The sequence below is a fragment of the Anas acuta genome, chromosome 1 (genome assembly GCF_963932015.1).
Source record: "Anas acuta chromosome 1, bAnaAcu1.1, whole genome shotgun sequence".
NCBI classification, from domain to species: Eukaryota; Metazoa; Chordata; class Aves; order Anseriformes; family Anatidae; genus Anas; species Anas acuta.
This window is the reverse complement of record NC_088979.1, coordinates 202,100,875-202,127,222: the sequence shown is the minus strand read 5'-3', so window position 1 is coordinate 202,127,222 and position 26,348 is coordinate 202,100,875. Positions and strand designations below refer to the sequence as shown.

General features: G+C 45.6%; 1 protein-coding gene across 2 annotated transcripts in view; it reads left to right on the top strand.

Moving 5' to 3' along the window:
- The window catches only part of PLXNA4 (plexin A4), a 405,534-nt gene that overhangs the window by 321,432 nt on the left and 57,754 nt on the right, over window positions 1-26,348 (top strand). For both annotated transcript variants that reach the window (XM_068670106.1, XM_068670107.1), the window contains exons 11-16: window positions 6,277-6,373; window positions 8,819-9,009; window positions 14,536-14,687; window positions 15,291-15,408; window positions 20,456-20,592; window positions 22,274-22,441. In XM_068670106.1, coding sequence (XP_068526207.1) covers window positions 6,277-6,373; window positions 8,819-9,009; window positions 14,536-14,687; window positions 15,291-15,408; window positions 20,456-20,592; window positions 22,274-22,441 — 863 coding nt within the window. The remainder of the gene's footprint in view (window positions 1-6,276; window positions 6,374-8,818; window positions 9,010-14,535; window positions 14,688-15,290; window positions 15,409-20,455; window positions 20,593-22,273; window positions 22,442-26,348) is intronic.

Genomic DNA, 26,348 nt, shown 5'->3' with positions numbered 1-26,348 from the left:
CTCTTTTCTTCTCTCTTCTTTTAAAGGCACTTTGGCTCTCTGATTTGAGGCTATTTTTTTTCCCCTATGAGAAATGTTGTTTCATTGTTGCTCTGAATTTACCAGATGCTAAGAGAAAGAGATGTGCAAGGGAGAGCCAGACAAAAGAAAGAAACATTCACACAGATACGAAAAAAAAAAAAAAAAAAAAAAAAAAAAGGAACAGAGATGCCCAGGCTCTGAGCAGGTGGCAGAGGACACAGACAATGGGAAAGGAGTGCTGTAGGTATGTCTCCATCATGATTATTTCCTTTCCTGCCAAAATTAGCATTCCGCCTGGAGCCACCGTGATACAATGAGCCCCTGCTCCGAGGGTCACCTGGCTTTAGGAACAGCTGTATGATCTTGTTTGCAAATTGAATCAGCCCCCTTCAGCCGAGCTTTTTTATTCAGCAGAGTAGCTGGATGAGGCGCTGAGCGTAGCACCTGCATTGCAGGCTTGGAGAAGGTCCAAAGGAGGGTGGGAGGATGTGTTGTGATGGTGTGTCCCTGAAGGGATGCTATCCTGCCAGCAGATCTTTCTGTTGGCGATGCATGCTAGACTAAGCAATCATTCTTGGCTTGTTTTCCGACGTAAGCCTCCACTTCTGTCCCCTCCCGTCGTCCAGGAGGCACCGAGGAGCTCAAATCCAGCTCCTGCAGAACACCTTCTGCAAAATGCAGGAGTTTTCCTGCTTTTACCCAGGATAGGAGCAGGAAAAAAGAAGCTTTAACTCTTGCTTCTGGCTGCCTGGTCCCTCAGGATCTACACCAGGGGAGCCAAGATGAGAACCAGGTCCATCCATCTTAGGCAGGCACTTTGCTAAGTGGCTCCAAGTTCAATTAAGAGATGTTTTAAGGACACCCAGGTGGGGCCAGCCTATCTGATGGCCTGTCAGTAATGTCATATTCAGCACTGATGGTGCCTAGGTGCTTGGTCCAGTCAATAGCCGGCCCCGTCTCTCTCCCTGTCTTTCCTGGAGATATTTCATTTGATAACAGCAATAAGTCACTGCAGGCAGCACGCTTCGGGACAATTATTGTTCTTGTCAAGTGGTTTGAGCCTCTCAGCTCTGGGCTTTGTCCTCTATCACACCACCCAAGGCACACAATTATCACTCAGAGAGACCCTGCCTGCCATTCCTTATTGCACTTATGATAGCTCCGCCGACAGTCTGGACACAGAGTGATGGGAGGAAATGAAAAGGAGGAGAGCTAAGGAGGCATATAAATAAGTAAGTAAAAACGTCAGCAGAAACGGCTGGAATGGATCTATTAGCGCAGGGAGCAGTCTCCCCAGTGGGAAGCACTGGGAGACCCAGCACTTGCAGTCAGCCCAACAGGGTCAGCAAACTTCAGCAAAAAAAGAAGAGGAAAATGGGTGAGCAATGCCCTGCCTGACCGTGCCATGATCACTGCCATCACCAGCTTCAAAGACCTAAGCACACGTTTTGCTTTCTGTCAGCCTGACCCAGTGCCTGGTCTTGGCACGTGCAGGCAGCACGCGCTGATTTCCAGCAGTGAAATCCCTGAGAATTTGCCCTGAAGCCCTTCGCGGGTCCGTGTGCTGCGAGACCTGGGGTGGGACAGCTCAAAGCGCTGGGTGAGAGAGGAATAGGAAAAGCAAACACGTTGCATTTGTCACATTATTGCACTTGAGCAAGAGATCTCAGAAGCACTTGACTCTGTGGCACGGCTCACAGGGAGGGAGTGAGAAAACAAAAACAAAAACAGAGCTGGAAGAGAAAAAAAAGAGCAACTATTCCCAAACATGATGGGAAAACACTTAACAGGAGGCCACAGGCAGATGAGCCCAGGGCTGAGTCATGCATACGCCTCTCAATTATTGCTAAATTATTAAATTAATTTATCTACATTATTAAATTATTTTATCTATGTTCAAATATCGCAGAGGGACCCCAGTCATGATGTGGGTTCTTTTGTCGTGGGTGATAACACAGACACAGAGGTTCAGTCCCAGCACTAGTAAGCAAAGAGGTCAAGGTGATGGCTTTGAGCAAGAAGGTTTCTGCCTCCTGTTTATGGCCGGAAAATTGATGCAAAGAGGGATTAAATGCTTTGCATGGGGTCACGCAAGGAACTGGTGGCAGAGCCAGATACAGCAATCAGTTCCCAGGCCCAAGCTCTAATCACAGAAGCAGTCTTTGTGCTGTCAAGGAAAACTAACACTGAAATAAAACCAAAAAGCTGTTTGTCTACAAATGTTTCCCTGCTATTGGACATGTTGGAGGTGCATCACGTAACCATGCTTGGTTTATTGTCCTAAGCGTGCCCAGGACAAACCTCCAAAGGTCTTTGTGCTGCACAGCATCTCAGGAGGATGTACCGAGAGGTCACATCCCTCTGCTTCTGCACAAACCACAAGGCTCAGAGGTCTGCAAAGCTGAGTTCCTCTAATTCAGGGCGCTTGTAGTCACTAACAGGATGCCCAGAGGAGCCAGGAACGTGCAGATTACTGAAAAATAAACCATCATCTTGCCGCTCAGTCAGCTAATGTTTGCATGGCTGTTACAAAACTGAGAGCTGTGATTTTTTTGCAGCCTGAGGACAGGGAACTTAGTGGTGAAAACCTCCAGGAGACAATCAGGCACCCTGTTTACGGTGGCTTGTGCACAATATGTTAAACCGCTAACAGCACGGCGAAAGGGCCGAGCGGTGCCACGGGCTCAGCCCCTGTTGTAAGGCTATCTGATACTAGCAAAGAGTTTAAGAGACAAAGAGCCCGGTGCTCAAGAGTTCAAAACACAATGTGCTGTTCCTGTGAATTACAGCAGCTCCTTCTAGCAGCTTTTTGGCATTTCCTGATGGGAGCCAGCCTGCCTTTCTGGGAGGGCAGCCTCTCTTTCTCAGTTCGGGCCTCTAAATTGCCTGTAATTTTCTACTTTGATTTGATATGCATGGTGGGGATCCAGATTTCGCAGACTTCGGGGTCAGATTTATGTCTTTAGAGCAATTTTTGCCTGTGCTGGAGAAAGTTGTGCACGGCGACACGTACATACAAGCCTTAGTGGCATGAACGCTCGTAGCAGGAGTGCCCAGGAAGCTCTGCTGTGCGTCCTGCAGATCGATGCCTCGGCCCTTTTCTCTCCTCTGAAACATATTTCCATCTTATTGTTACAGCCGAGCAAATCCTTTTCAAAGACTCCTCTCGAGTTCAGCGGGCTTTGAACAGAGACCACAATGAGTTAGCAGCTCCTGTGGTCTGAGCAGGACGGAGCATCTACTCCCCGTTACTTTGCAAATTGCTCTGTTTTGCTGCCCTGCAGCCCACGAGCTGTCTGAGCAGACCAGGCAAGGCAGAGAGAGCGTCCTCCTTCCAGCCCCCAGCTGGTTTCATCCCTGGAGCTCTTCCACGGGGATCTTGTTGCTTATTCCCTCGCATCCGTTTCCAGTTCTGGATCAATTCTACCGAGTTAACAACCCTAATGTGTGTTTGCCCCCAGTGCCACAGGCAGATAAGATGTAAAATCCCAGCTGGGCTCCTGCTGTTGGCACTGGGATTCTCAGTGGGATGAAAGGCTCGGGGGGACTCCAGCTGCCTGTCCCTTGGCAGCCCTGCCTAGGCTCTGCTAACAGATAAATCCCAGTGCACACAGATGAGGATCTTCCGAGGCAGAAATTAATGCTTTCTCATGCACCTACGGATTCAACTTGCGACTTAAGGGTGACCAGCCATTCTGCACATACGCTCCTTCCCATTTCCAATCAACGTTTGCCAAGTGCCATGCAAAGCAGGTGTTAGCAAAGCTCCTGACTGGCAGCAGATTAATTATTCTTTACTTTTCAGTCGCTCTCCTTCCCACTCCAGCCTCCCCATCCTTGCTCCTCGCTCCGTAAAGCTGTGAAAAGTCGGCCTTGTGAGTCCAAGCGGCTCCGCATCATCTTGCATCTTGCTGGCAGTGACACCGAGGAGTGTCATAAAAATGCTAATACTGGATGAGGCTGGCGGGCACAGCCCTATCACGCAGGACTCGGATAACCCGCGGCAGCTCTTTACTTCCATGGTAACCACAAAGCTCATGTCCATAAATACCCTACAACTAGATCATAATCACAGGGGCCTGCGGATTACCGGCTAATTGTGTTTAGTTTGTCCAAACAGAAATTACCGTGCGACTAGCACTCACTCTGCCGTAATGGACAGAAATCACCATATATGATTTGCCCTGCAATTATATGGCAATTAGTGGATACAGGAAAACCTGCCTCTGAAGGTTCAGAGCTTTGACATCTCTGTGGAAAACCATGCTGAGACCTTAGTGACGGGGATTTTTTTGTGGTCCCTAGGACATATCCAGGAAAACCAGGCAACTTATTGAACTGTATTTAGTCTCATAGTGGGGAACACGCTTCTTTATTTAGGAGAGGGAGTTTGTCCTGCTGTAGATCCCAGTTCTGTGGGATATTCCTGATCTCAAGATAGTAAATTCTTACAAGTACTGGGGTCGGTAGCAGTGTCTCTTCCCTTTGTGCCTTGTTCCCATTCTGTCCTTTAAGCAACCATCACTGTGATGCATCCTCTCCCTTGTAGGAGGCTTTTTGCCTTTGGGTGAAGTGCTGGGTGGAAGCCGCTGGTGGAGACAAGCAGTGGGGTCTGACGGGCAACCAAGTGAACTCTGTGTGAACTGACTTAGGATAAACCAAAATCTGGCTGAAAAAAAGCACACCAAGTACCACGTGTCTGAGAGTTCACCAAGTGGGGGGCTGGAAACAGCCCCCAGAGACCAGCTTCCATTTCCTTCATTAAGGCCAGATCCGTGTACCTTGACTGTGCCTGACAAGTATTTGTTTAAGTCTGTCTAACTCTCTCAAAAGATTTCTAAGCTTTTCTTAATTCATTTTGCTGGAAACTGGATACCCTCTACACCAGCTGAAGCTTTTCTGGTTCTGAACAGGGAAAAATAATTGCCTCCTGGGGCTTGTGTGTGTAAGAAACTCTGTCTAGTGCATCCCCAAACGAGATTTGCTTGTTTTTTTGGCAGCAATATGGCACTGTTGATTCACAATCTGCTTGCGATCTCCAGCAGTCCCCAGACCATTTTCTGCAGCACTGGCCAGTCACTCCAATTTCGTATTTGTTTGCATCGATTTCTCCTACTGAAGACTACTCGCTGCTTGCCTGTGCTGAATTTCACTTTGTTGACTTTGGCCCCGTTCTACAAATTGTCAAGTTTGTTTTCAATTCCTAACCCTGCCTTTGGATGTTCTTCCACTTTCTCCCTGAACAGAGTCATTCACCAAAGCTGTTAGCATGGTCTGCAGTCCGTCAACCAAGTCAGCAGTGGAAATACTGAATAATGCCAGACCCAGAGCAAATCTCCGTTTGAAACACCCTCCCAGCCCAACAATGAATTATTTGATTTGGGACCATTTTTGGCAGCCCGTTCATATACCTTATGGTTGATTCTTTTAGATCATATTTCCCTAGCTTGTTTATGGGAATCTCCTGCAGGACAGTAGCAAATACTCTACTGAAATCTAGATAAATCACATCTGCTGCCACCCCTTTATCCACAAAGCCATTAAGCCTGTCAAAAAAGGAAATTAGATGGGGCTGACACAATTTGTTCTTGACAAATCTATGCTGGCTGATTTTTATCACCTTATCATCTTGCAGGTGCTTATAAATTGATTGTTTAATAATTTGATGTACTTTCTTTCTGAGAAGCCGAGTTAGCCTGACAGGTCTATAATTACACAGAACCTCCATCTTCCCCCTTTTTAAGGCATTTCCAAGTTACGCTCATTCCTTGCTTTCTAAGACCTCACTCAGCACCCAAGAGCTCTTCAAACTAACACTCGTGTAGATAACCTTAGCTACAAACCCAGCACCTACAGAGTACACAGCAGAGGTATATTTCGATGGCACATCCACAGTGCCTTAGAGGTGCACCCAAGAGTTGGCAAAATACTCCTCACAGCTGTGACAGAAGGTACTTTGCCAACCCTATAATGTGCAGATATGCTGAAATCACAGAATATTCACCTAATAGATAGATAAGACTTATGTTGAGATGGACACGGCTTGCTCCATTGAGAACCACAACTTTGAGAGCTTCCCGTGGCCTTCTTGGAGGTAACGACAGGTAGGGAGGTAGGTGACAGCTCCATTTCTCTTGTTCACAGCTTGTGGTATCAATTCTTGCCCACCCCAGGACCCTTCCCAACCTTTGGGCATGAAGTAAGGCTGGCTTTGTTTTTTGTTTTTTTTTTAACCTTTTGCTCTCCCACTTCTAGTATTCGTACGAAGGGATGGAGATTAACAGCCTGCCAGTGGAGCTGACGGTTGTGTGGAACGGGAATTTCAACATCGACAACCCAGCACAGAACAAAGGTAAAAAGAATTATTTCAACTTGTCCTTGGAAGCAGTAACCTTAGCAACGGGCCTCATCGCTCCCTACGCTTAACAAAGCCGCCACCATCTCCTCGTGCTGTCTGGTGCAGACTTGTTCTCTGCACCCTGCAAATTACCAATTTTTATTATTTTTTTTTGTGCTTTTCCCCTGGAGAAGTACAACTCTCCCTCCCACTCGCATGGCTTTCCCCTTCATCACCTCTTTCCGCTTCTCCCCACTTTTTTTGTATCTCGTGTCTTTGCCCCTCCTTCTCGTGCTTTCTCCCCCTCTTTTATTTCCCCTGCAATGATGCCCTTTGAGTTAACACGCCAGGAGATCAGGCACTCTCTGCTCAGAGGTGATGTGGTAATGAACAGGGCAAGGGCGAGGGGGAGGAGAAAGGCTGCAGCCTCGCCAGGGGGAAAAGGTTGAACAAAGCAAAACCGCAATGGCAAAGGACCCAGACCCACCTCCTGCCCAGAGCTCAGCTCTATTTAATTACCATGGATGGCACAGGGTTGATGTGTCTCTCGCAGAGGGTCATTGCTTCTCCAACAGGGATTTTAGCTGGAGATGGAGGGTCCAGCCATATCCTCTTCTTCTTGTCCTTCACCTTCACCCACCTGGAGCTGTTTGCATCAGGCTGCCTCTCCGCTCAGCCTCTTACAGCTCAGACCTGCAGTCTTTCCTCCTCACACTACCACCCCTCAGAAGTTTCTCCCTCCCTCCCTTCACCTTCCCTTTTTATTGGACACTTCCTACTACTCATCCCACTCCCTATCAGGTGTACCCCTGCTCCTCTCACACCATCTCGCACCCATCCTTGAGCTGAGCTGACCCCTTTCCCCGCTGCATGACCCTTTTCCATCAAAGGGATAGTCTGGATTCTACCATCATGTTTTGGGGCAGAAAGGCAACAGCCACATGCATGTGGAAGCCCCACATGGGCATAGAGCTTTATTTACTAGCACAAAAGTAGTGGTTAAAAGCAGAATTTTTGACAGCACTGCAAATGAGCAAACTTTCTTCTCTGGAAAATCAAGAGGGAGAGGCAGAGGCAGGATTAGATCCAGTGTCTTTCTCCGTGCAGTTGCAAAATGATCATTCACCACTTTTATAGCCAGCATCACATAAGCTGGGCTGGTGGGCTGAAAGGCTGAACTCACCCAAAAATTGTGAGCAGATCAGCTCAAAAACAAGGAGGGAAAGTAACAGAAAAATAAGGAAGCATCAGCATCCCAGGAGGCCTGCAGCACACGGCGACTGACAGATGTTCTGAAAACTTTTCTTGCAACCAGCCTGGAGAAATAAAAAGGTTTTTTTTTCCTTGCCTTCGCCAATACCTGCTGATTTTTGGGAGAGCAGGGTGCAGGTATGGAGAGCTGAAGCTTTTCAGCACACATATCCAAAGCCTTCGAGCTTTTGAACTGTGCATAATAATAACCACAGACAAGACTTTAGTCACTTACCGACATGGCAAAACAGAAGTACAAAGGGAAAATCCCCCATCTTACAACAAAAACCATCAACACCCACACAAATACACAGATAAGCTGGCCTGAAAGCCTCAATTCTGCCATCTTCAGCCTCGGGGAGGAGACTTTTGCTATCAGCCCCCTGTGCAACTCAGGCCTCAGTTTACACATCTGTAAAAAAAGGATAAATAGCAGGATCTTATGTCATAGCACTGCAAAAATGTTAAGCTTTATTTGGAAAAAAAAAAGCTTTGACTGCCTCTAATCACTTATTAGCAGCCCGAGACGGAGCTAAGCACTAATCTTTACTGTCTGTATTAGAGGAGGATCAACTTAGTACTTCAAAGTGTAAAACAGCCTGAATTTTTGGAGCAGAAGAAAGGGGAAAAGCTGATTGCGAATTCCTGGATTCAGCCTCATACCAGACCATTGTGGTTTTTATTATTCTTTCTTGGGATTTATGTTAAGGGAGAAACCTGAGTGACTGTACCTTGCCAGTGAGTGGTGGGTAAGGTGTTCCAGGAAAATTCCCCGGCGTGAAGTTTAGGTTATGGGTAGAGCAGGTTTAGGAAAGCATTTGAAGATGGAGAGCTGAGGCTGAGATTGGTGGTAGGGTCACATATTCTAAGAAAAAGGATGGGTCCAAGGCCACATCACTGCCCAAGCCCTTTTCTTCCCAACCTCCTGCTTGCAGCCCATCGCCTTACTGAGGGCAGCACCCCTTCTGCTTTCACCTCCCAAAAACATCTTGCATGGGGGATGAACTCCAACAAGCACAGTTTATTTCACTGAGAATTTAAGCATTTTATCCCCCATTATTTACCCCTTTGGAGAAGTCCCACCCTGCCTGTAGGACGAGCATCCCAGAACTCCTTCCCCCCTCTCACCTCACTACGCCCCCCGACATCCCACCACTCACCCATCTTGTCTGCATCTCTGAGGTCCTCTCCCTTTTCCTATCCCCACAGTTCACCTGTACAAGTGTGGGGCCATGCGTGACAGCTGTGGTTTGTGCCTGAAAGCCGACCCGGACTTCGAGTGTGGCTGGTGTGAGGGGCAGAACCAGTGCACGCTGAAGCAGCACTGCCCGGCCCAGGAGAGCCAGTGGCTGGAGTTGTCCAGCACCAAGGGCAAATGCACCAACCCCAAGATCACAGATGTAAGTCACGGATCTGCAAGCCGGTTTATTTTCCTGATTTGGCTTTGGGGAAGGTCAGTGCTGGGTAACACAGAGCCTGCGAGCTGCCCACGCAGGGCTGGCAGATACCGCGTGAGGCCTTTAGGAGGCCTGGGGGCATCTCAAATGGACTACTTGGGAGTTATCAAATGAAGGCTGAAAAAGCCTCTCTGGCCAGACTGGTCGAGAGGAGAAGCTGAGCGATCCCAGAGTGTTTGGAGCTTTGCTGACAGGAGGCCGAGGAAGAGGGCAGGGTGTAGTTCATGCCTCCTGGGAGCAGGATGCAGACAGCATCACTGTCCAGGAGAAAAAAAAATAAAATTAAATAAAATTAAAAACAAAAACAAAAACAAAAACAAGACTCCACTAACTCCAGCAGAGTAACTCTCTTCTGTTTGCTTGGCTGCCTTTGCAAGGTGAAAGACAGCCTTGTTGATCAATCAAAGCCCTGTGCGATTGTCAACCTTCCCTTCTGAAGGCTCAAGGAGAAGGCAGGCTCTGGCCAGGTCTAAGGGAAATTTGGAAATCACCTATTAAGTGATAAAGGGAGAGTGAGGGCAAGGCTAGGTGGACTTTGCAAGGTAACAAGGTCCCTGAGAAGGTTTCCTGTTGATTGTGCTGACTGGGCCAAAGGAAGAGTTAGGGGCAAGGTGCAAAGGGGAGATAAGAGAATAAAAAGGTGATAGAAAGAGGAAACGAAGGTAGAGACAGCAAGGGGGGAAAACTAAAGTGATTTTATCTGCTCTTAGGATGCCTCTGCCATCATGATGGACAGCATTTGCAAGGTCACAGCCATGCAGATTGACATATCTGAGCAATGATAATGGGAAGTACACCCTTACCAACTGCCCCTTGCCATAAGCATTTCCCAGTCACCGTACTTTAGTTAACATGAGTAAACTTTAAGAGTGGATAAGGCTTTATTTGCAACTGAGGACAGCAAGGAAGAAAATGAGACAGAGAAGAGAAAGAACAATGAGGAAAATCTGGCCTCCATGGCGCCTCTGCTTTAATATAAAATAATAAATGGGTTATTTTCCTAGAAACTAAGAGAAGTTTTTCCAATTGTATTTAATTAAGAATCAAAAGATGTGGGTGTTATTGCCCTAAATAGTGTCCATGGATGGAGGTTTTGTGTGAGCAAAGTCTGGGGAGGATCTGTTTTTCCTAGATGCCATTGAAAGGAGCACCTCTTATTTTGTTTCTGTCCATCTTCCTGCAGTCTGTCACTCTTCAAAGTACCCAGTGAGTTGGATTGCCAAAGCACTGTACTAATTATGGTGTTTCCAAGGTGGAGATCCCCACCACACCTGCATTTGTCTGCAGCTGGTCTTTCTGAACCCACCCGAAGCTGTGAAGCTAAGCCCAGAGACAGCCAGAATGAACAGCTACTTTGAAAGTTCATTTTTGAATTATAGGGAGCTGAGGGGAAACCTTTTCTGAATCTTTTCCAATTCTCAAACCTTGGGAAAGGTTCAGAATTGTTATAGAGATTCACAGATTTTAGTACTGGGGAGGTGTCAGATGGCCAACCAAAGCTGAAGTCCAAACCACAAGGGCTTGACCGTGCAGTAACGTGCTGCTCTGAAGGTCCATCCATATTTCTCCACCATGCTTTGAACCCAAACCCTGCACCTACGGTCTCTTTACAAAGTGAAAACCACTCATTCTCCATGTTACAGCTCCAGAAGGGATACACTTCTAATTCTGCTGGCATTTCCTCCAGCAGCTCCCAAAGCTCGCACAGATCATTGCAATATTCACTCATGAAATATTCCAACTGTCTGGTGAGATCGTAAGTAGCTCTTGGAAAGTCTTTTTTTCTGAGCCATTAGCATGGAAGTAATCTCGAGTGACTGGATATATATTGCAGCTAATGGCACGTCTGGAGCGGTTGGTAAGAGCAAGTGTAGTCTGGCCAGGAGCCAGGGAAATATCCGTGGAGGCGAGGGAGGAGAAATAACACGTGTCCTCACACTTGCACAGGCACACACACACACGCATGCACCCCAGCACACAGCTTCCCACAACCTGCACTTATTTCCTGGCTCCTGCATTTATATTGCCACTCAGTGAAATTAAAGGACTTAGGGGCTCTCTCAGCCATGAAAACCTTCCGTCGGAGTGACAAGCGGTGGCATTAGGCTGATGCTAGCAGGGGGCGTAAATTGTGATGCGGCGTCATAGCTCTGGGTCTCGGAGAGAAAGCTGAGGCTCCCTGGCAGCTTTCGTATCCCTGGCTGCGTTCCCCTCTGCAAAATTGACAGGTCTCATTCCAGATTTTTGCACCTGTGATAGGAACAGGCTCTTTCTCCCTCGCTGTGAAAACAGTGCAGTAGCACCTTCTTCTTGTTGTAGGCATCTGTGGGAGTGAAGTGAGCTGGGGTTAAAAATCTCCCGTACGCTCCTGGGAGAATCCCAAGTCCACCTGTTTTAAGGAAATATGTGGGCTTTGCAGCTTCAAAAATTATTAAAAAAAAATAATCCATTGTTTAATTGGGGATTTTCAGGGGTGTTGTGCTGACTTCGATCTAGGAAGTTTCCTGTTGACACTTTTTGATTCATCACAATTTTTTAAAATTCCCATGGAAGGAGGATCATAATGTTTCCGCTGAGTTTCTGTGACTTTTGTCTCAAACTCACCCCTCGTTCTACAAAATAAAGGACTTCTTCTAGCAAGATGTTCCTTTTTACACTACACATCCTTTTATTCTTTGTAATGACATTAGTTATACCATCAAAAAATCCTCTCTTGACATGCTGTGGGATACATTCCACATACTAGCAAGTGCTTTCAAGGATAGGTGAGCCCTAATTAGCCACAGACCTACCTTACTAGACACCTACCTTACTGGAACAGGTAAAAACTACTTGATAGCAAGTTTAATAACCATAAAAAGGTAGCAAAACATTTCATGGGGAACTGAGTTCTTTTCTGAAAAAAGAGTCTAATACATAAGGAAATAAAATAAAACCTTGAAATTGTGATTTAACTTTCTCTTTTCACTTTTAGTACATCTTAGGATGGTTTTGTATGATATGGTGCGGTCTGCACCATTATCTAGGTATTATCTAGCCTTTCATCATCATTCATATAAAGTGTTTTGTTTTATCGGAAGGGGATTAACTGATGTCTGCGAAATAAATATTTCAAATATAAAACTTTGCTTGAATAGATACCTATTAAAGATTCAAAATCAAAATATTTTGGAATTGCCATTTTTGGGAAATAGCTCAAGTTTTCATTTCTGAGTCCCCAGCTGAGACAATCGGTATTAGTTTATCCTCGAATAGAAATTCCATTTTTATTCTTTTTTTTTTTTAAGATATGTTCCTCATTTTCTGGATGATAATCACAAATGCCTCTCTTTTTCTGTTTCTTTTTATCCATCTTCTGCTTGTCTATCATCATCATAGGCCACACAAAGGTGAAACCTTCAGCCAACCCAAATAAATCTCATCTGTCTGTTTTATGAATGTTGTGATATTTTCTTTTCAGGCTTAAGCAGTATCCCTCAGCATCTCTAGTTTGGATGAAAAGCAAAGATTTTGATGAATTTCGCTTTATGCTAATGCTTCCTTTCATGGTTTCCTACCCAGACCGTTGCAGAGGACTTGTGGTGCAGAAGTTGTGTCAACACCAGACAAACCTAGAGGATCCAGCCCTTGTCATCATCCGTGTTATTAAATTGTTGACATCTGTAGGCTCTCTGTATAGTCAAAGCAAAGACATAGTCATATGGGAGGTGTTTTTTGGTACCTAATATTAAATACCCTAGAATAAAGTATCCTCTAGAGGTTCCAGGGCCTGTCTCCATTTATTAAAGATGGACTTGGCAGGACACAGGAACAGGCTGCCTGCAGAAGCTGTGGCTGCCCCATCCCTGGAAGGTTCAAGGCCAGGTTGGATGGGGCTTTGGGTGACCTGATTTAGTGGGAGGAGGACTGGAATTAGATGGGCTTTCAGGTCCCTTCCAACCCAAGCCATTCAATGCTTCTGTGATTCTGCAGCCTAAAAATTAGCCTCTCGGTCAAAATTAGTCTAACTGTGGTGCCAGACTCAGGGCTGAGAAGCGGTCAAGGGCAGTCCTGCTCATGCCAATGCCTCAGCTTTGCCTGCCAGTCACACTGCTAGGCAAAGGTCTAGCTGCCAGACCTGGATTCCCAGTTGGCAGGGCCATTGGCCATCGGGTACTGACCTCAGAAAGGGAATTCCCCCGTCCTCACTGCAGGGAGAACCTTGCCAGTGCTGGCAGATGGCAGCCACGACATCCCGAATGGGCGGCAGGAAATACCCTTTGAAAGCAGCATTAGAGGATCCTTTCAGCTCGCCAGTCATATGGCAAAACATTTGGGCACCGTAAATAATTGGAAAGGCAGAAACGAGATAATTAAGGGCCGGCCCCATGATTTCCGTGCTGTTTCAATGTTGAGGAGACATCGACAAGGCTAATTTTCACCCTCCTCTGAACCAGGGTGATAGACGCAATGCAGAGTGCTCTCCCACTTACACCCCCCACTCTGCATGGGCTGGAAATATTGCGTGGAGATAGCTCGGGGTGAAGGCTGGAGATCTGCTATGGGAAAAAGTGAGCTCTGGAGTTTGGGTGGTGTGCTGAGTGAGATGCAGTGATCCTGCCCCTCTTAAAGTCTGGTGAAAGTCCAGACCGGTGAGCAAATGTCATGCCACCAACCACCACAACTCTTAATACATCCATCCATTTAATTCTGGGGCTCAGGGACCAAGATCCAAGAGTCCTCCACCCCACAAACACCATGTTACCATCACTGCTCTTCCACTGGACCCAGTTCTTCCATGAGGGCAGCTGGGTTTTTTTGGAGAAGTGTTGGCACATAGCAGCTGCTGCTACTGACCCTGTCACTGTCTGCCTGCTCCATACCTAACCTGGCACTCTGTTTCCATTGTGTCTGAGCTGTTTTGTTGTTGTTGTTGTTTTCTGATGGACATTTTTAGCTGAGTTCGTCAGCAATGTTCAATATCTCGTTCCAGAACAAATCAAAAACTCCTTGTGCTTTGGGTTTTTTGTACTTTTTGTACAGTGTCTGGCTAAAGCCACTTACGTCCTTTCCAGATAAATTCACTATGCCCTTTTCTTGTTCTTTCTTACATTTTTTTGTACTGTGGCCCACTCCTGACTTTTTACAATTTATGTCTATAAAATGCGGAACTCAGCTGCAACACTAGAAACTCTTGGTACTATCTCAAAGACATTTCTTTCTCTTGCTGTTTTGCAAGTAGTCTAAAGAGAAGAAATGAGATATGAGGCAGGAGGCTGGACCATGTCTGAAACAATGCATTTACAAGGGAGCTGGACCCAGTGATATATCTGGAGTAGGTTGGTTACTTCAGTTGAGCAATATTCATAACTATGAATGTCTAGTGGTCACAAAGAAGCCTCATACTGCCTCTTCTTTCACCCAGCAGGATGCTGATATCTTTACGTAGGTAGACTGATTATTCTCCCATTTCTTGACTTGTTTCTCCAGATCAATCCAGTGACAGGCCCTCGTGAAGGAGGGACCAAAGTGACCATCCGGGGGGAGAATCTGGGGCTGGAGTTCAGAGACATCGCATCTCACGTCAAGGTGGCTGGAGTGGAGTGCAAACCACTGGTGGAAGGGTACATCCCAGCAGAGCAGTAAGTTGGGTGTGTGGCAGACACTGGGCCACAGCACACCTACTACCAGTTATTATCACGTGTAGGGTCTTTGAGGAATTAATTCTCCTTCTTTTTCCTGAAATCCCAATAAGATACCATTCCTCTCTTAACAGCTCAGGAGCTAATAATCCATTTATTACCGTATTTAGATTGCATATTTTGGGTGATACCTTTGGGTGGTTATCTATTTTTCAAATAACAGCCACCACAAGGGTGTTCAATCCCAGTTTGTGGGGCAGCAGCCCCAAAAAGCAGCTTTCTCCGTGCAGAAATGATCAAGTCCTACAGCTGCAAAGCTGTCCACCATACACAGACATGACCTCTGCCCAGAATTTGTCTATACAATGAAGTGAAGGTATGGTGGTTTACACCAGCTAAGTATCTGCTCAGTGCCAACAGACAAAAAACATCATTCTTTAAAGACTAACTTAGTGCACAGTTTAGATCCTGGACTAGAAAGCAGCAGATGGATTAAGTCTACAGCCCATTCCCCAAGAATGTGGGCTGTTTCCTCTGCTTTCTTCCCACCCAGACTGCAAAACCATCTCTAAAACCTTGCCTCTGGTTCTGTTTCCTTCACAGGATAGTATGTGAGATGGGGGAGGCCAAGCCGAGCCAGCATGCTGGATTCGTGGAGATCTGTGTGGCCGAATGTAAACCCGAGTTCATGGCCAGGTCTTCACAGCTCTACTACTTCATGGTAAGATCCTGCAGGAAGATATCCTGGGCCCTGAAGGTCCTCACACCTGGTTCGTTTCTCTGTGTCCGTCTGTTCTCCTTGACCAAATTCAGCCTCTGAGCCCTTCACTGCCATCCTGAGCACTCCAAGTTGTTCCTTTCATTTCCTTTTGAAAATTTTTCATGAGCAAAAATAGCTTGCTTAATTAATGTTTTAACAGTCTAATAATAGTCCAGATTATTAGTCCAGTTACAGTTAGATACAGCCATGGTCCAAATTAGTACAAAAAATCCTCATTAATAGTTAAAAGTGCTATATAGAATAGAAAATTAAATAAAAAAAGGGGGGAAAGAATAAAAGGAAAAAAAAAAAACCTTTCTGGTATCTCTCTTTTCCTTGGTGGGATGTTAGCCCTGCCAGCATCCTGAAGGTGTGCAATTCAAGGGGTGCTTGTGTTAGGTGGTCTTCTAGGTGTCCAGGAGAAGCAGGGCTAGAAGCACTAGATCAGGAGGGACGAGGTGAGGCTGCGAGTGAGCTGTAAGGTATTACTGGGGCCATCTCCAGCCCCAAATATTAAAAATTTCCAAATTTTCCAAAACAGAGAAAGATTCCTATTGTGAGTGGCCACCTTTAGCAGGTCATCTGGAGTCTGCTCTGTTTTTAAACAGCACTCAAATTGTAACCACCCTTCTCTTTTTAGAGATGCTGGTGGGGTTCATAGACTGGTGTGATACATTCTCAGTAAATGTTGTGCATTCGACTTGTTTTGCTCCATTCTCTCCCTTTCTGTCCATCTTTCTTGCCCAAGAGATCTGCTTATTCCTGTAACACCCCTTGCTGGGGACAGGCAAGCATTGACTGGCCTTGCTCTGTGCAGATTGTGAAGGTCTGAGATGACAGGGTCTCTTTGTTCCCATCAAAATCTCTCAACTCCTGCAAGGGAATGGGCCTTTTCTAAAATAATTCACATGCCCAAGTATCTTTTTATGGTGAAGGGAACTAGCAATGAATGCAAATCTCTCAGATTTCCCCCTTGAGCTACAGGGATCTCTGTATTTTCCAATGTCACTCAGGTGCTACAGTGGTTGGGGCACAGAGATGCCTCAAGAGGTGGCCCCCACCATGCCGACAGAAGGGCTCTTTCCAGGACATTACACTTCAGCACGTCACCTTTGCTACTCTTGGAATTACTGTCTGACTTTGATCATCCGTGTCCATCTGTGACAGCTTTTCCTTTTGCTTGCTGGCTTTCCGGCTGCCAGCTCTCCCAGCCGTGCATGAGCATGAAGCCAACAGGGTTTTCTCTGCTGCATACCTTGATACCTTTGTGCTAGACAGAATAAAACACCGGTGCTCCCCAGCCTGCCCATCATACGCCCTCTCCCGTGTCCACTGCTTTCATAGCAGGAGCTGTGTTCATTGGCGTGGCTTGGCTCCCTCCCATATTCTGCCAGGAGAGTAGAGATGTTGTTGCACACACTGCACACCTTGGCATCTGGCAGTGGTGGGTGGCAGCTTTACAGGGAGGAAGATGTTTGAGAGCTACAGCAGGGCATCTCACGGGAGTTAAATGCCACTTGCTGACGCATAGCAAATCCTCTGGAAATTACTTTTGCAAAAGGTATGAAGCCAAGCAAGGTCAAACCTGGCCGATAGTTTCAGCCTCCCCCTCTCCTGCGAGAAATGGAAAGGCTGATGCTTTGAATTCAACAGAATCCTTAATTTCGGTGCTTTAAAAAAGAGGCAGTTTAATTTAGAGATGCTAGAACCGTTCTTCCCAACATTTCTAACCAGAACTTTTGAATTCAAAATGCTGTTAGCTTGTTTTTAACTGGTCTGTGATCAAAAATGCAAATTGCATTAGAGAGTTCAGTAAGCCAAAAGGGAAACAAAGCTTTTGGTTGCGGGCTGAAATGAAATTTATGATGATCTAAATGAAAATCATTTCTTTGTTTCCTCTCCCTCTTTTCATGTTACTTATTTTGTTGCTATGATTTTATTGCTGTTGTCTTTCAATCCAAGAAATTTTACCTTTTTTTTTCTTCTTTTTTTTTTTTTTTTTTTTTTTCCCAAAATTGAGTTTGTATTCTGTCTCTGGCTCAGTGCAGGTGCTGTGGGGTGATCTGGTTGCTTTTCTTCTGGACCTGCTCCTATAATCCTTGTTCCAGGAGAGCATTTTGAGCAGATCTCCCTACTACTTTGGGTTGAGAGGGGGCTGCATGCTGCCCCTCCTGCTGCTGCCATTGACCTAATAGAAAGGACAATGGGGTGCATGAGCTGCCTGTGGGCCATGTCTTGCTCTGCCCTTGTCCTCAGGAGGAATTACCTGGGAACCAAGGTCTTGATGTGCACCATGAGGTCAATTTAGACACAGCTCTGAGGGCAGCTTCTCTGCCGACAGCTTTTGCCAAGGAGGTAGAAGAGGCAAGTAAAAGGTTGGGGAGCAGAGGAAAGTGGTCAAATCCCTAGAAAGATATAGGAGATTTTCTGAACTCCTCTTTCCCTCACTGTCACTGCCCACTTCGGCCTGTTGCAGATCCACTAGACCCCCATGCATTTTCCATCACCTTTCACCAGCCAGGAGATGGTGAACAGTCTGGAGGCTGAGTTTAACTGCAAACACACTGTGCAATATTTATGAACGCCACTGTGAATAATTAATGGTTTATCACAACTTGGAAAGCTCAGCCACAAAGCCTTTTGTAAGATCGGCATGAGATACATCAGTGCTTTGCCAAGGAGCATCACTGATGTAATTTGGGTCTGCAAGAACCCTGAATTGAGCATGACCATTTTATCAGCTATTGAGGAGAAGGGCAGATGTGCCCATCAAGTACTGGGACAAGGGCTTTGGATCTTTAACTCAAATGTCCCGCTGTGGTTTATAAAGTAAATACTGCTGCTGGGCAGTTGTGTGCCACCAAGCTGGCAATTCTCAACCCATTTTTTATGGATGGGAAGTCATCTCCCAGTAGAAACCTCATGGTCAGCCACAACTTGTATTTGAGTTACGGCCATCAATGAGAAAGAGGAATTGCCATCACAGCACGAGGCAGTACCCTAAAGATAAAGAAGCACAACATACTGAAGACCCAGCTCTTTTTGCACCTTGTATCCCAATAACATCTGCTGGAGAATATTCTTAGACAAGTGTAAAAAATAGAATCATAGAATCATAGAATCATAGAATATCCTGAGTTGAAAGGGACCCTTAAGGATCATCAAGTCCAACTCTTCACACCTCACAGGTCTACCCAAAAGTTCAGACCATGTGACTAAGTGCACAGTCCAATCTCTTCTTAAATTCAGACAGGCTCGGTGCAGTGACCACTTAGGGCAGTTCTTGTTTCTTTCTTCTTGTATGTCCTCCCAACCTTCAGAAACTGATAAGTGAGCAACTTCTCGAGGCAAAACAGTTTTAAATTCACCATGTCAGAAACAGGCAAGTGTGAACACAAGAAAAGTCCAGCTCTGTCAATATTTTTTTTTCTACTGGTCAGTATCTCTGATTTTGGAGTTCAGCTCTGTCTCCAAGCAGTAACTTCATTTTGAACAAAAGCAAAGTGGAAACTTTGCCGCTGTTTTTCAAAATGATTAGCCATAAGGGCACAAGGACGGAGAGAGCTCCGTGTGTGTGAAAGGGGGAGCTCTGGTGTGTGTCAGGCAGTTTTATGAACGGGGATTAATGGTCTCCAAAGCTCAATAAGGTGACTGCATGATGTACCTGCTCATTCGGAGATGTTGAGGAGAGCTTCAAGCATTTGTGTCATCATTCTTAGAGAGGAAAAAAAGAAAAAAAAGAAAAAAACACCTTCATTTAAATGCATATAGTGGCTTTTCACTTGGGACTGAGTGGAAAGTTTTTCTATTAAAATGCAAATGAAAGAATAAACTGTAACTCCAAATTTCTCCCTGAAAATGGATGTCTCCTCTCTGCATTGTGGTAACAGGGTGATCTGTGCCTTCAGAGTACAAGCATTTTATCTTGCTTTTGGGAAGAATAGAGAGTAGGAAGGCAAGAAAAAGGTTTGAGATTTGGGGCCTCTAAAGGAATTATGCCCTCTTTTTGATATATTAATGCAATACTGTGTTATGTTTGGAAAAGAGGCTGAGACAATCAGCAGAAACAGAAAAAAAAATGTTCATATGGGCAATGCTCTTCTTTCTTATGGCTGTAGTATTTCAGAGCACACCTTAACATGAGTGACGCTGTGCAGTATTAGTGCAGGACACAAATGCAGTACAAGACTGTTTCAGAGTCAAAGTCTGCAAAGAGAGAGAAAGAGAAAGACCTGGGGTCGTGTGGTGTGCCCATGGGAGAGACAGAACACAAGCTCCCAGCTTTGGGACTACAAGATGGTCAGCTCTCTTCCTTCCCAGGGAAAAGGCTGTGAGCACGGGGAAATTTTTAGGCATCCTCCTAAGCTGTACAGCAGGTCCTCTACCCGTGGTAGATCAATAACCTTTAGAGTAATCTTAAAATCATAGAAATCATTGAAAAGACCTAAGATCGTCAAGTCCAACAGTTCACCTAGCACTACCAAGCCTACCACTGAGCCATGTCCCTAAGCACCTGCTGGCTTTTATCACTTGTGAGCTCTGCAGTTTTCTCCAGAGGCAAAGGGCCACCATTAAGATCAAACAAGGCAGTCTGAGATCCAGCTTATCTTGCAAAAGTGGCGTTGCATAATAGCAAAAAATCTCCTGAGCTCTATCAAATGGGCAGCGGAGATGGGAGGTCGTGGCTGCAGCTGATCCAGGCATGGAAATGACTTTGGAAGCACACAGTATTTCCTAGTGGGTATAAGAGCAGGCCTTATTTTGCAAAGTGAAACCAGACTGGGGTTAGGTCTGAGTTCATCTCACCAAAGTCAGCATTCAAGCAGTTTCTATTAAAGGACTGGAGTCATTCAACTCTCCTCTTTTAGCAGGAAAATATGGGCATCTTCTGAAGTTCACCTAACGTGGCTAACCCCCTGGGTGCGCCTACCTTTCTCCAGCACTAAAAAGAGAGAGGGAAAGTACCTTTGTTATTCTGTGTTTTCAGCATCACCCTTTGCTTTTACAGACTCTGACGCTCTCTGATCTCAAGCCGAAGCGGGGACCCGTGTCGGGTGGCACCCAGGTGACAATTACGGGCAACAACCTCAACGCAGGCAGCAACGTCATCGTGACCTTTGGGCGACAACCTTGCCTCTTCTACAGGTACAGAGGAGTCCTTCCTACCTTATATACCTCAACCTGAAAGATGTGAGCAATCGCAGACAGGAGACTTCTCCTGCAGCCCAAATACCCCATCCTTCGAGTGACTCTTTTGCTTGTAACCACGTCTGTTCTGCCATGGAAAAGAGCATTCTGCTCTGTGCTCCATCGGTACAACTGCAATTGGCATGTTTTTTTTTGGGGGGGAGAAGAGTATTTATTTCATTATTTTGATTGGTATTTGATGGGCTTTTTCCATGGCCCCTTGTCAAATTTCACTGCAATTCTCCATGGTCCCATGTTTTGCTACTTGCTCTGAGGGTACATAATTTAAAAGATTCATTTTCATGTCCCTGCTTTAGAAGAGGCAAAAAAAAAAGAAAATCTGACAACACCAATTTTAAGTATTAAAACACCTCCCTGTTAGCCTAGAATAGTCCCATGGTGCTAAGAAATGGATGACTTGCAGCATTTCATCTCGGGGTTGGCTCCTGTTCAATTGCAGTTCAGAGAGGCTTAATGTCAGTGTTACCTGCTGAATGTTCCCTGATCCCTGTGAGAATGAGCCTAAATCCAGTTCCCAGGGGCTCCTGCAGCTCCAAAGTACCCAGTGCAATGCACTTTGCTGCCAGTATTGGTGGAAGCTCAAGACAAAGCTGGCACAATTTCTCCCTGCTTCTCCTTGGCAGAAGAAGGGTCCATTCAGAGGGGACCTGGGACCTGGGACCAAGGTCTTGGGGCAAAGCGCTTCCCTCTCCAGGATGCTGGAATCCTCTTTAGCTGCCTGTCAGGACTGTGGCGTGATTTAACATCTATAATTCAGGAGGGTGAAGTCACAGCTTGTGATTTAAAAGGCCAAGCGGGAACCACAGCTGCTTGGAGTTGCTTACTAAAGAGGCTGGGGAGTTTTAGAAGGCATTGACAATGCTTGGACTTTTGATGAAATTTGAAGAGCACCTGGAGGGTGAATGCCATGCTGCAAGGGAAGGATGAACCCTTCTTCATCTTTCTAGGGATATAAGATGAATCTGTGTCACAAATCACAGTGCTGGGAAGGCTGGGGGTGTTTGGGGACTGAAGTTTTGGCTCTTTATGGAAGGCAATGCCACTGCAAAATTCAGACCTGGAGCTGGTTTTGAGCCAGTCCCCAAAGGAAGGCTTTTATGCGGAATCCATTTTAAGTAAAACCATAAAATTCTTCCCACTACATTAGCACTTCCCATGCAGAAGTCTCAGGCATGTTGCAAACTGCAGTTAAACAAGCCTTACAGTCCTAATGCAAAGTCAACTTTATTATCCCAGACTGGATAGCTGAGGTGCAAACACCCCCTTTTACGAGCTGCTGCTGCATGTGCCTGCAGGCAGGAAGGAAACATCCATCATGTGTTTAATCGCACAGAAACATTTCTGGAGCGAGGTCTGGTTTGGACTTCCCTTGGGATTCGGTTTATATTCTGAGACCTGAGTAAAGGTGGCTCTTGTGGTTTTGTTTAAACCAGTGAAAAGGCAATGTCACTTCCTCAGCTGAACGTGTCACACTGTTCCCAGCATATTCCTGCAGCAGCGAGCTTCTCCACTTCACAGGGAATAGGCTAAGGTCAGAGGACTTAAGCTGGGCTGTTATTGGCACTACTGATTTGCTGCTGGCAGAGCCTGGTTTACATTTACTCACTTCTGCTCACAGGAGATCCACCAAACACATTGTCTGTAACACCACTGCCTCGGACGAAGGCTTTGAGAAGGTGAAGGTGTCTGTGAGGGTGGACAAGGCCAAGATACATCAGGAGCTGCAGTACGAGTATGTGGAGGATCCAACCATCCTGAGGATTGAGCCTGAGTGGAGCATCTTCAGGTGAGCATCCCAGGAACACACCCTACCAGCTTCCCTCATTTTCTCCTGCAGCACTGGTGTGTTTGTGATGGTCTTTGATATAGGAAAGTGCTTTCCAAGATCCCACTTCCAGATCTGGTGGACTTGCCTCTTGGGAAGACAATAAATGCCAACAATGCTCTCTGTATTCACTGTAGCAACTTGGATTTCCATAGCCTCTTAGGACAAAATTTCCAAAGAGCCTTGTGAGGGATGGGCAGGAGTCATGTTCTTTCTCAAAATCAACTTGGTGCAGTCCAAAGCTAAATGAACCCTCATTAGCAGACTACAGCTTCCTTGCTGGCTTAATGCAGCAAAATCTCGCCAGAAGCTTGCCCTGGGGACTTCATGTTTTAATTACAAAGGCAGGTACAGCAGGTCTCCAGCCTGATGTTGAAGCTTTCTCCCTCTTTACTGCAGCTTGGTGTTCATCTCCAGTACCCAGATACTCCCTCAGAGGTATCACAGTCCCCTGGGGCTGTTGTGTTCCTAAAGGCTGCAATTCTTTTTTCCTGGTCATGGCTATGTTTTGGGTTCCTTTGGGCTGGGTCCACTTTTTTTTTATGGTGACAGGACCAGTCAAATATCCATTAGCCTCTTAGACCCAGACATAAACATCATGACTGTGCTTAGAGAAGGGAATAGCCCTTGGGTTTGAAAGCAATTCCCACCTTCTCACAGCTTTAGTGTACCTGCTGGCTTAGGAATAAGTATTGCTTGTTTGGCTATCATGCCTGAAAACCCCAAGGCCATCTCCTGAGATGAAATACAAAGGGAGCCCAGATCCCTGCCCCATCAAAGGGTCTTCCTCCTTGCTAGGCATCCCTTTTGCTCTTCGACTCATTGATGCTTTTTTTGGTGAATTCAGAAGTTTTGTGATGTGTCTGAGAACAGCATTTGCTCTGGTTGTGGAAGGCATCAAAGTGTTACCCAAATGCTCTCTAAATCCTGCAGAAATGGTCTCAGAAAGAGGAAATAGACATTAAATGCACTGGTATTTCCTTGAAAAGATACAAAATAAGAAATCTTAGTGTCCCTTCATTCATCCACTTTAGCTCTCTGCTCCCCTGTCAAACCGGACTGATTGGAGTATCTGGGGATTAGGAGCAGGACTCGTAAATCCCCTCAGTTCAGCTCCCCTCCAGAAGATGTTTTCACAAATCAATTAGTGCCTTTAATTACCATGAGGGAATTTACCGATTTAGCCGGATTGAATCTTTACACGTTGGGCTCGGAGCTTTAGTGTCTGGATTTTCCATTTGGAGGTTTTATTTTCAGTCAGAGTTCAGGTTATCAGTGAAATGAGAAATCGCTTTACTCCCTTCCTTATTAAAGTGAGTTTAGTGCTGCTTAAAAGGTGTAAGATTGACAGCCCAGGAGAGTGAATTCCCCTTTTATCCCCAGGAAAGTTACAGAACGGGGCCCTTCCTTCGCCTGGCTTCGAGCCTGGCTGGGAGGTGAGAGGAGAAGCTCTCCAGAGCCTTTTTGCTCCCTGGTTTCTCTTCTGAAGCTCCCAGCAAGAGACAAAGAAGCAGCCAAGGAGAGGTTGGAGGTGGAATGGCCAAGCTTTGCCTGGCCCTGAGGGGCATCCCATTGCTTTCTGCCACAGATCTCCCATCCTCCTCCCAGCATAAAGCAAATTAAGAGCAAGAGGTGCTTGTTTCATAGGTGCCAGCTTATTTGCAGGGTGTGTAGCTGCTAGGGTGGATGACTGGGACTCTGTCTCATCGTTCAGGTACAGCCTCTAGCTTTTATTCTCCTTGGTATCTCTAAAATAGAAAGCATCCACTTGATCACTAGCAGGAGACTAATTTTAACCAGATCTACCCACCGCACCTCTGCCTTTGTGCCCTTTCTTTTGCACTTTCGAATTATTTTGAATTATAACCTTGGAGGGGGGTGCAGAGAAAGAAGATGCAGTATCCAGGATTCCCTCTGTGGTTCAGGGCGTCTGAGACCATTTTTTGGACTGTCACTGTTTAAGCCGCGGAGCTCCATAGTGAGGTTGTAATGGAGACAAAGCAAGGCATCCACAGAGAGCTGGATAAAAGTGCAGCCAGCTCAGCTACTGGGAATCAAACAAGAAATAAGTTAGCCGAGAGACACGTGGATCTGGAGATAGACCGAGGAGGCTCTTCCTTGCTATATTTGTTATGCAGTATGATTCATTACAGCAAATCTCTGATTCATCACTCCTGGCTGTGGGGCTAAGCTGTTTTGAGGGATAGATGATTGCTACTAAACCAGCTTTGCAAAATTAGTGAATGAATGTACCCAGACTGGCTTAAAACCTTCTCAAGTGCCATTTTCCAAGACAATAAAGAAAAGATTACTGCTAATTTACTCACATAGCCAAAAAAAATGAGTCACGCTGGGCTGGCAGGTACCTGGAATTTTATAAGGCTCCATTAATACATTTGATCTGGGTTTGATTTGAATTACGTCCAGCAATTATCCAAGTCTGCAGAGAGAAAATTACGCTTAGAGCTTTTGGGACCAAAAAAAGAAAAAAAAAAAGAGTTAAATTAAGAAAGCTCTTAGTCTTAGCACCTCTGACATTTTGCTGAGGAGCATCTGTCACTACTCTGATCTGGGTGAGAAGTGGCTACAGCTGGGCATTCACCCACAGCCACAGAAGGCAATGGCTACCAGTTTTCACATGAAGGCAAACAGCAGCTGAATTTGCTGGATTTGCAAGCCAGAGTGAATTTTCAGGTGATGTCTCCAGTGAACAGAATTGCTTTGGCTTTTTTATTATTATTATTATTTTTTATTTCAGAGAGAAGGCCCCTCTCTGTTCCTCTGCTGTAGCTTTGCTTTTTAAGTGTGGTTGGAGCCTGCAAGCTCGATTTCCAAAACAAATACAGAATTTTTAACACGTGGTTTAAAAACTGTGTGCACAGACTCGGTTGATTAAATAAAAGGATTTATTTATATATACACACACTCATATATAGATATGTATATATGCACACACATTTGATATGTCTGGAACACATAAAACTGTTGAGTAAATATACAAAATCCCTTCTAGTCTGAATCAGCAGAGATTCATAAAAATAATAAATACTAATTAAAATAATAAAGGCCCACAGCCAAAAGTCCAGAAGAAGCAGGACAATGGAGAAACAAAAATTTGCTTTATGCCCTTCTCGTCTGGTTCTTGACAAGCCAGGTCTCCCTGGATAATGTCAGGAACACTTAGAGTGAAGTTGCATTTTCGGGAAGGTGTATTTTTCTCTGTAAGGGAGGGATGGGAAGCTCTCTTATGAATAAGAACTTGAGGTACTCTGCAGAACTCAAAACATGGTCCCAAAGCATGGTCCATGGATCAGTCTGTACAGCCTTTTCTTGCAAGACCATAAGGAACCTCTCAGAGAAGTATCACAGGAGCACCTGCAGGGAGTTACTGTTGTGACAATGCTCGTGGGTAGAGCTCATGGCTTCACCACAAGCTATTGAGAAAGATTTGGGGTTTGTGGTCAGAGCTATGATCACACCTTTGCTATGCTGGGGTTTAGAAAAAAAAGTGTCTCCTTGTCTTGAAAAGAATTTATTTTATTTTTTATACCTTTTATTGCAATGAAGTCGCTGTCCTCACACCACCCTTCCTGCACCTGTTCTTAAGATGACTTCAAATTTACAGGGTTCTTGGTCAAAATCATGTTTAAACTAGTAAATACTTAATTCAGGGCTATCCTCAGACCTGAAGCCAGCCAGCTAGCTTGCATAGCCCCCGTCCATACCATCAAATAATCTTTCTCCTTGAAATGCAGTATAGCTTCATCCTTTCTGATTATTTGGAGTGCTCCCTGGCCTTTGCCATGCCTTGAACATGACCAGGCATTGCCTGGGAGGGTAGTAAGGCAGTTTAAACCAAGCCAGGGTA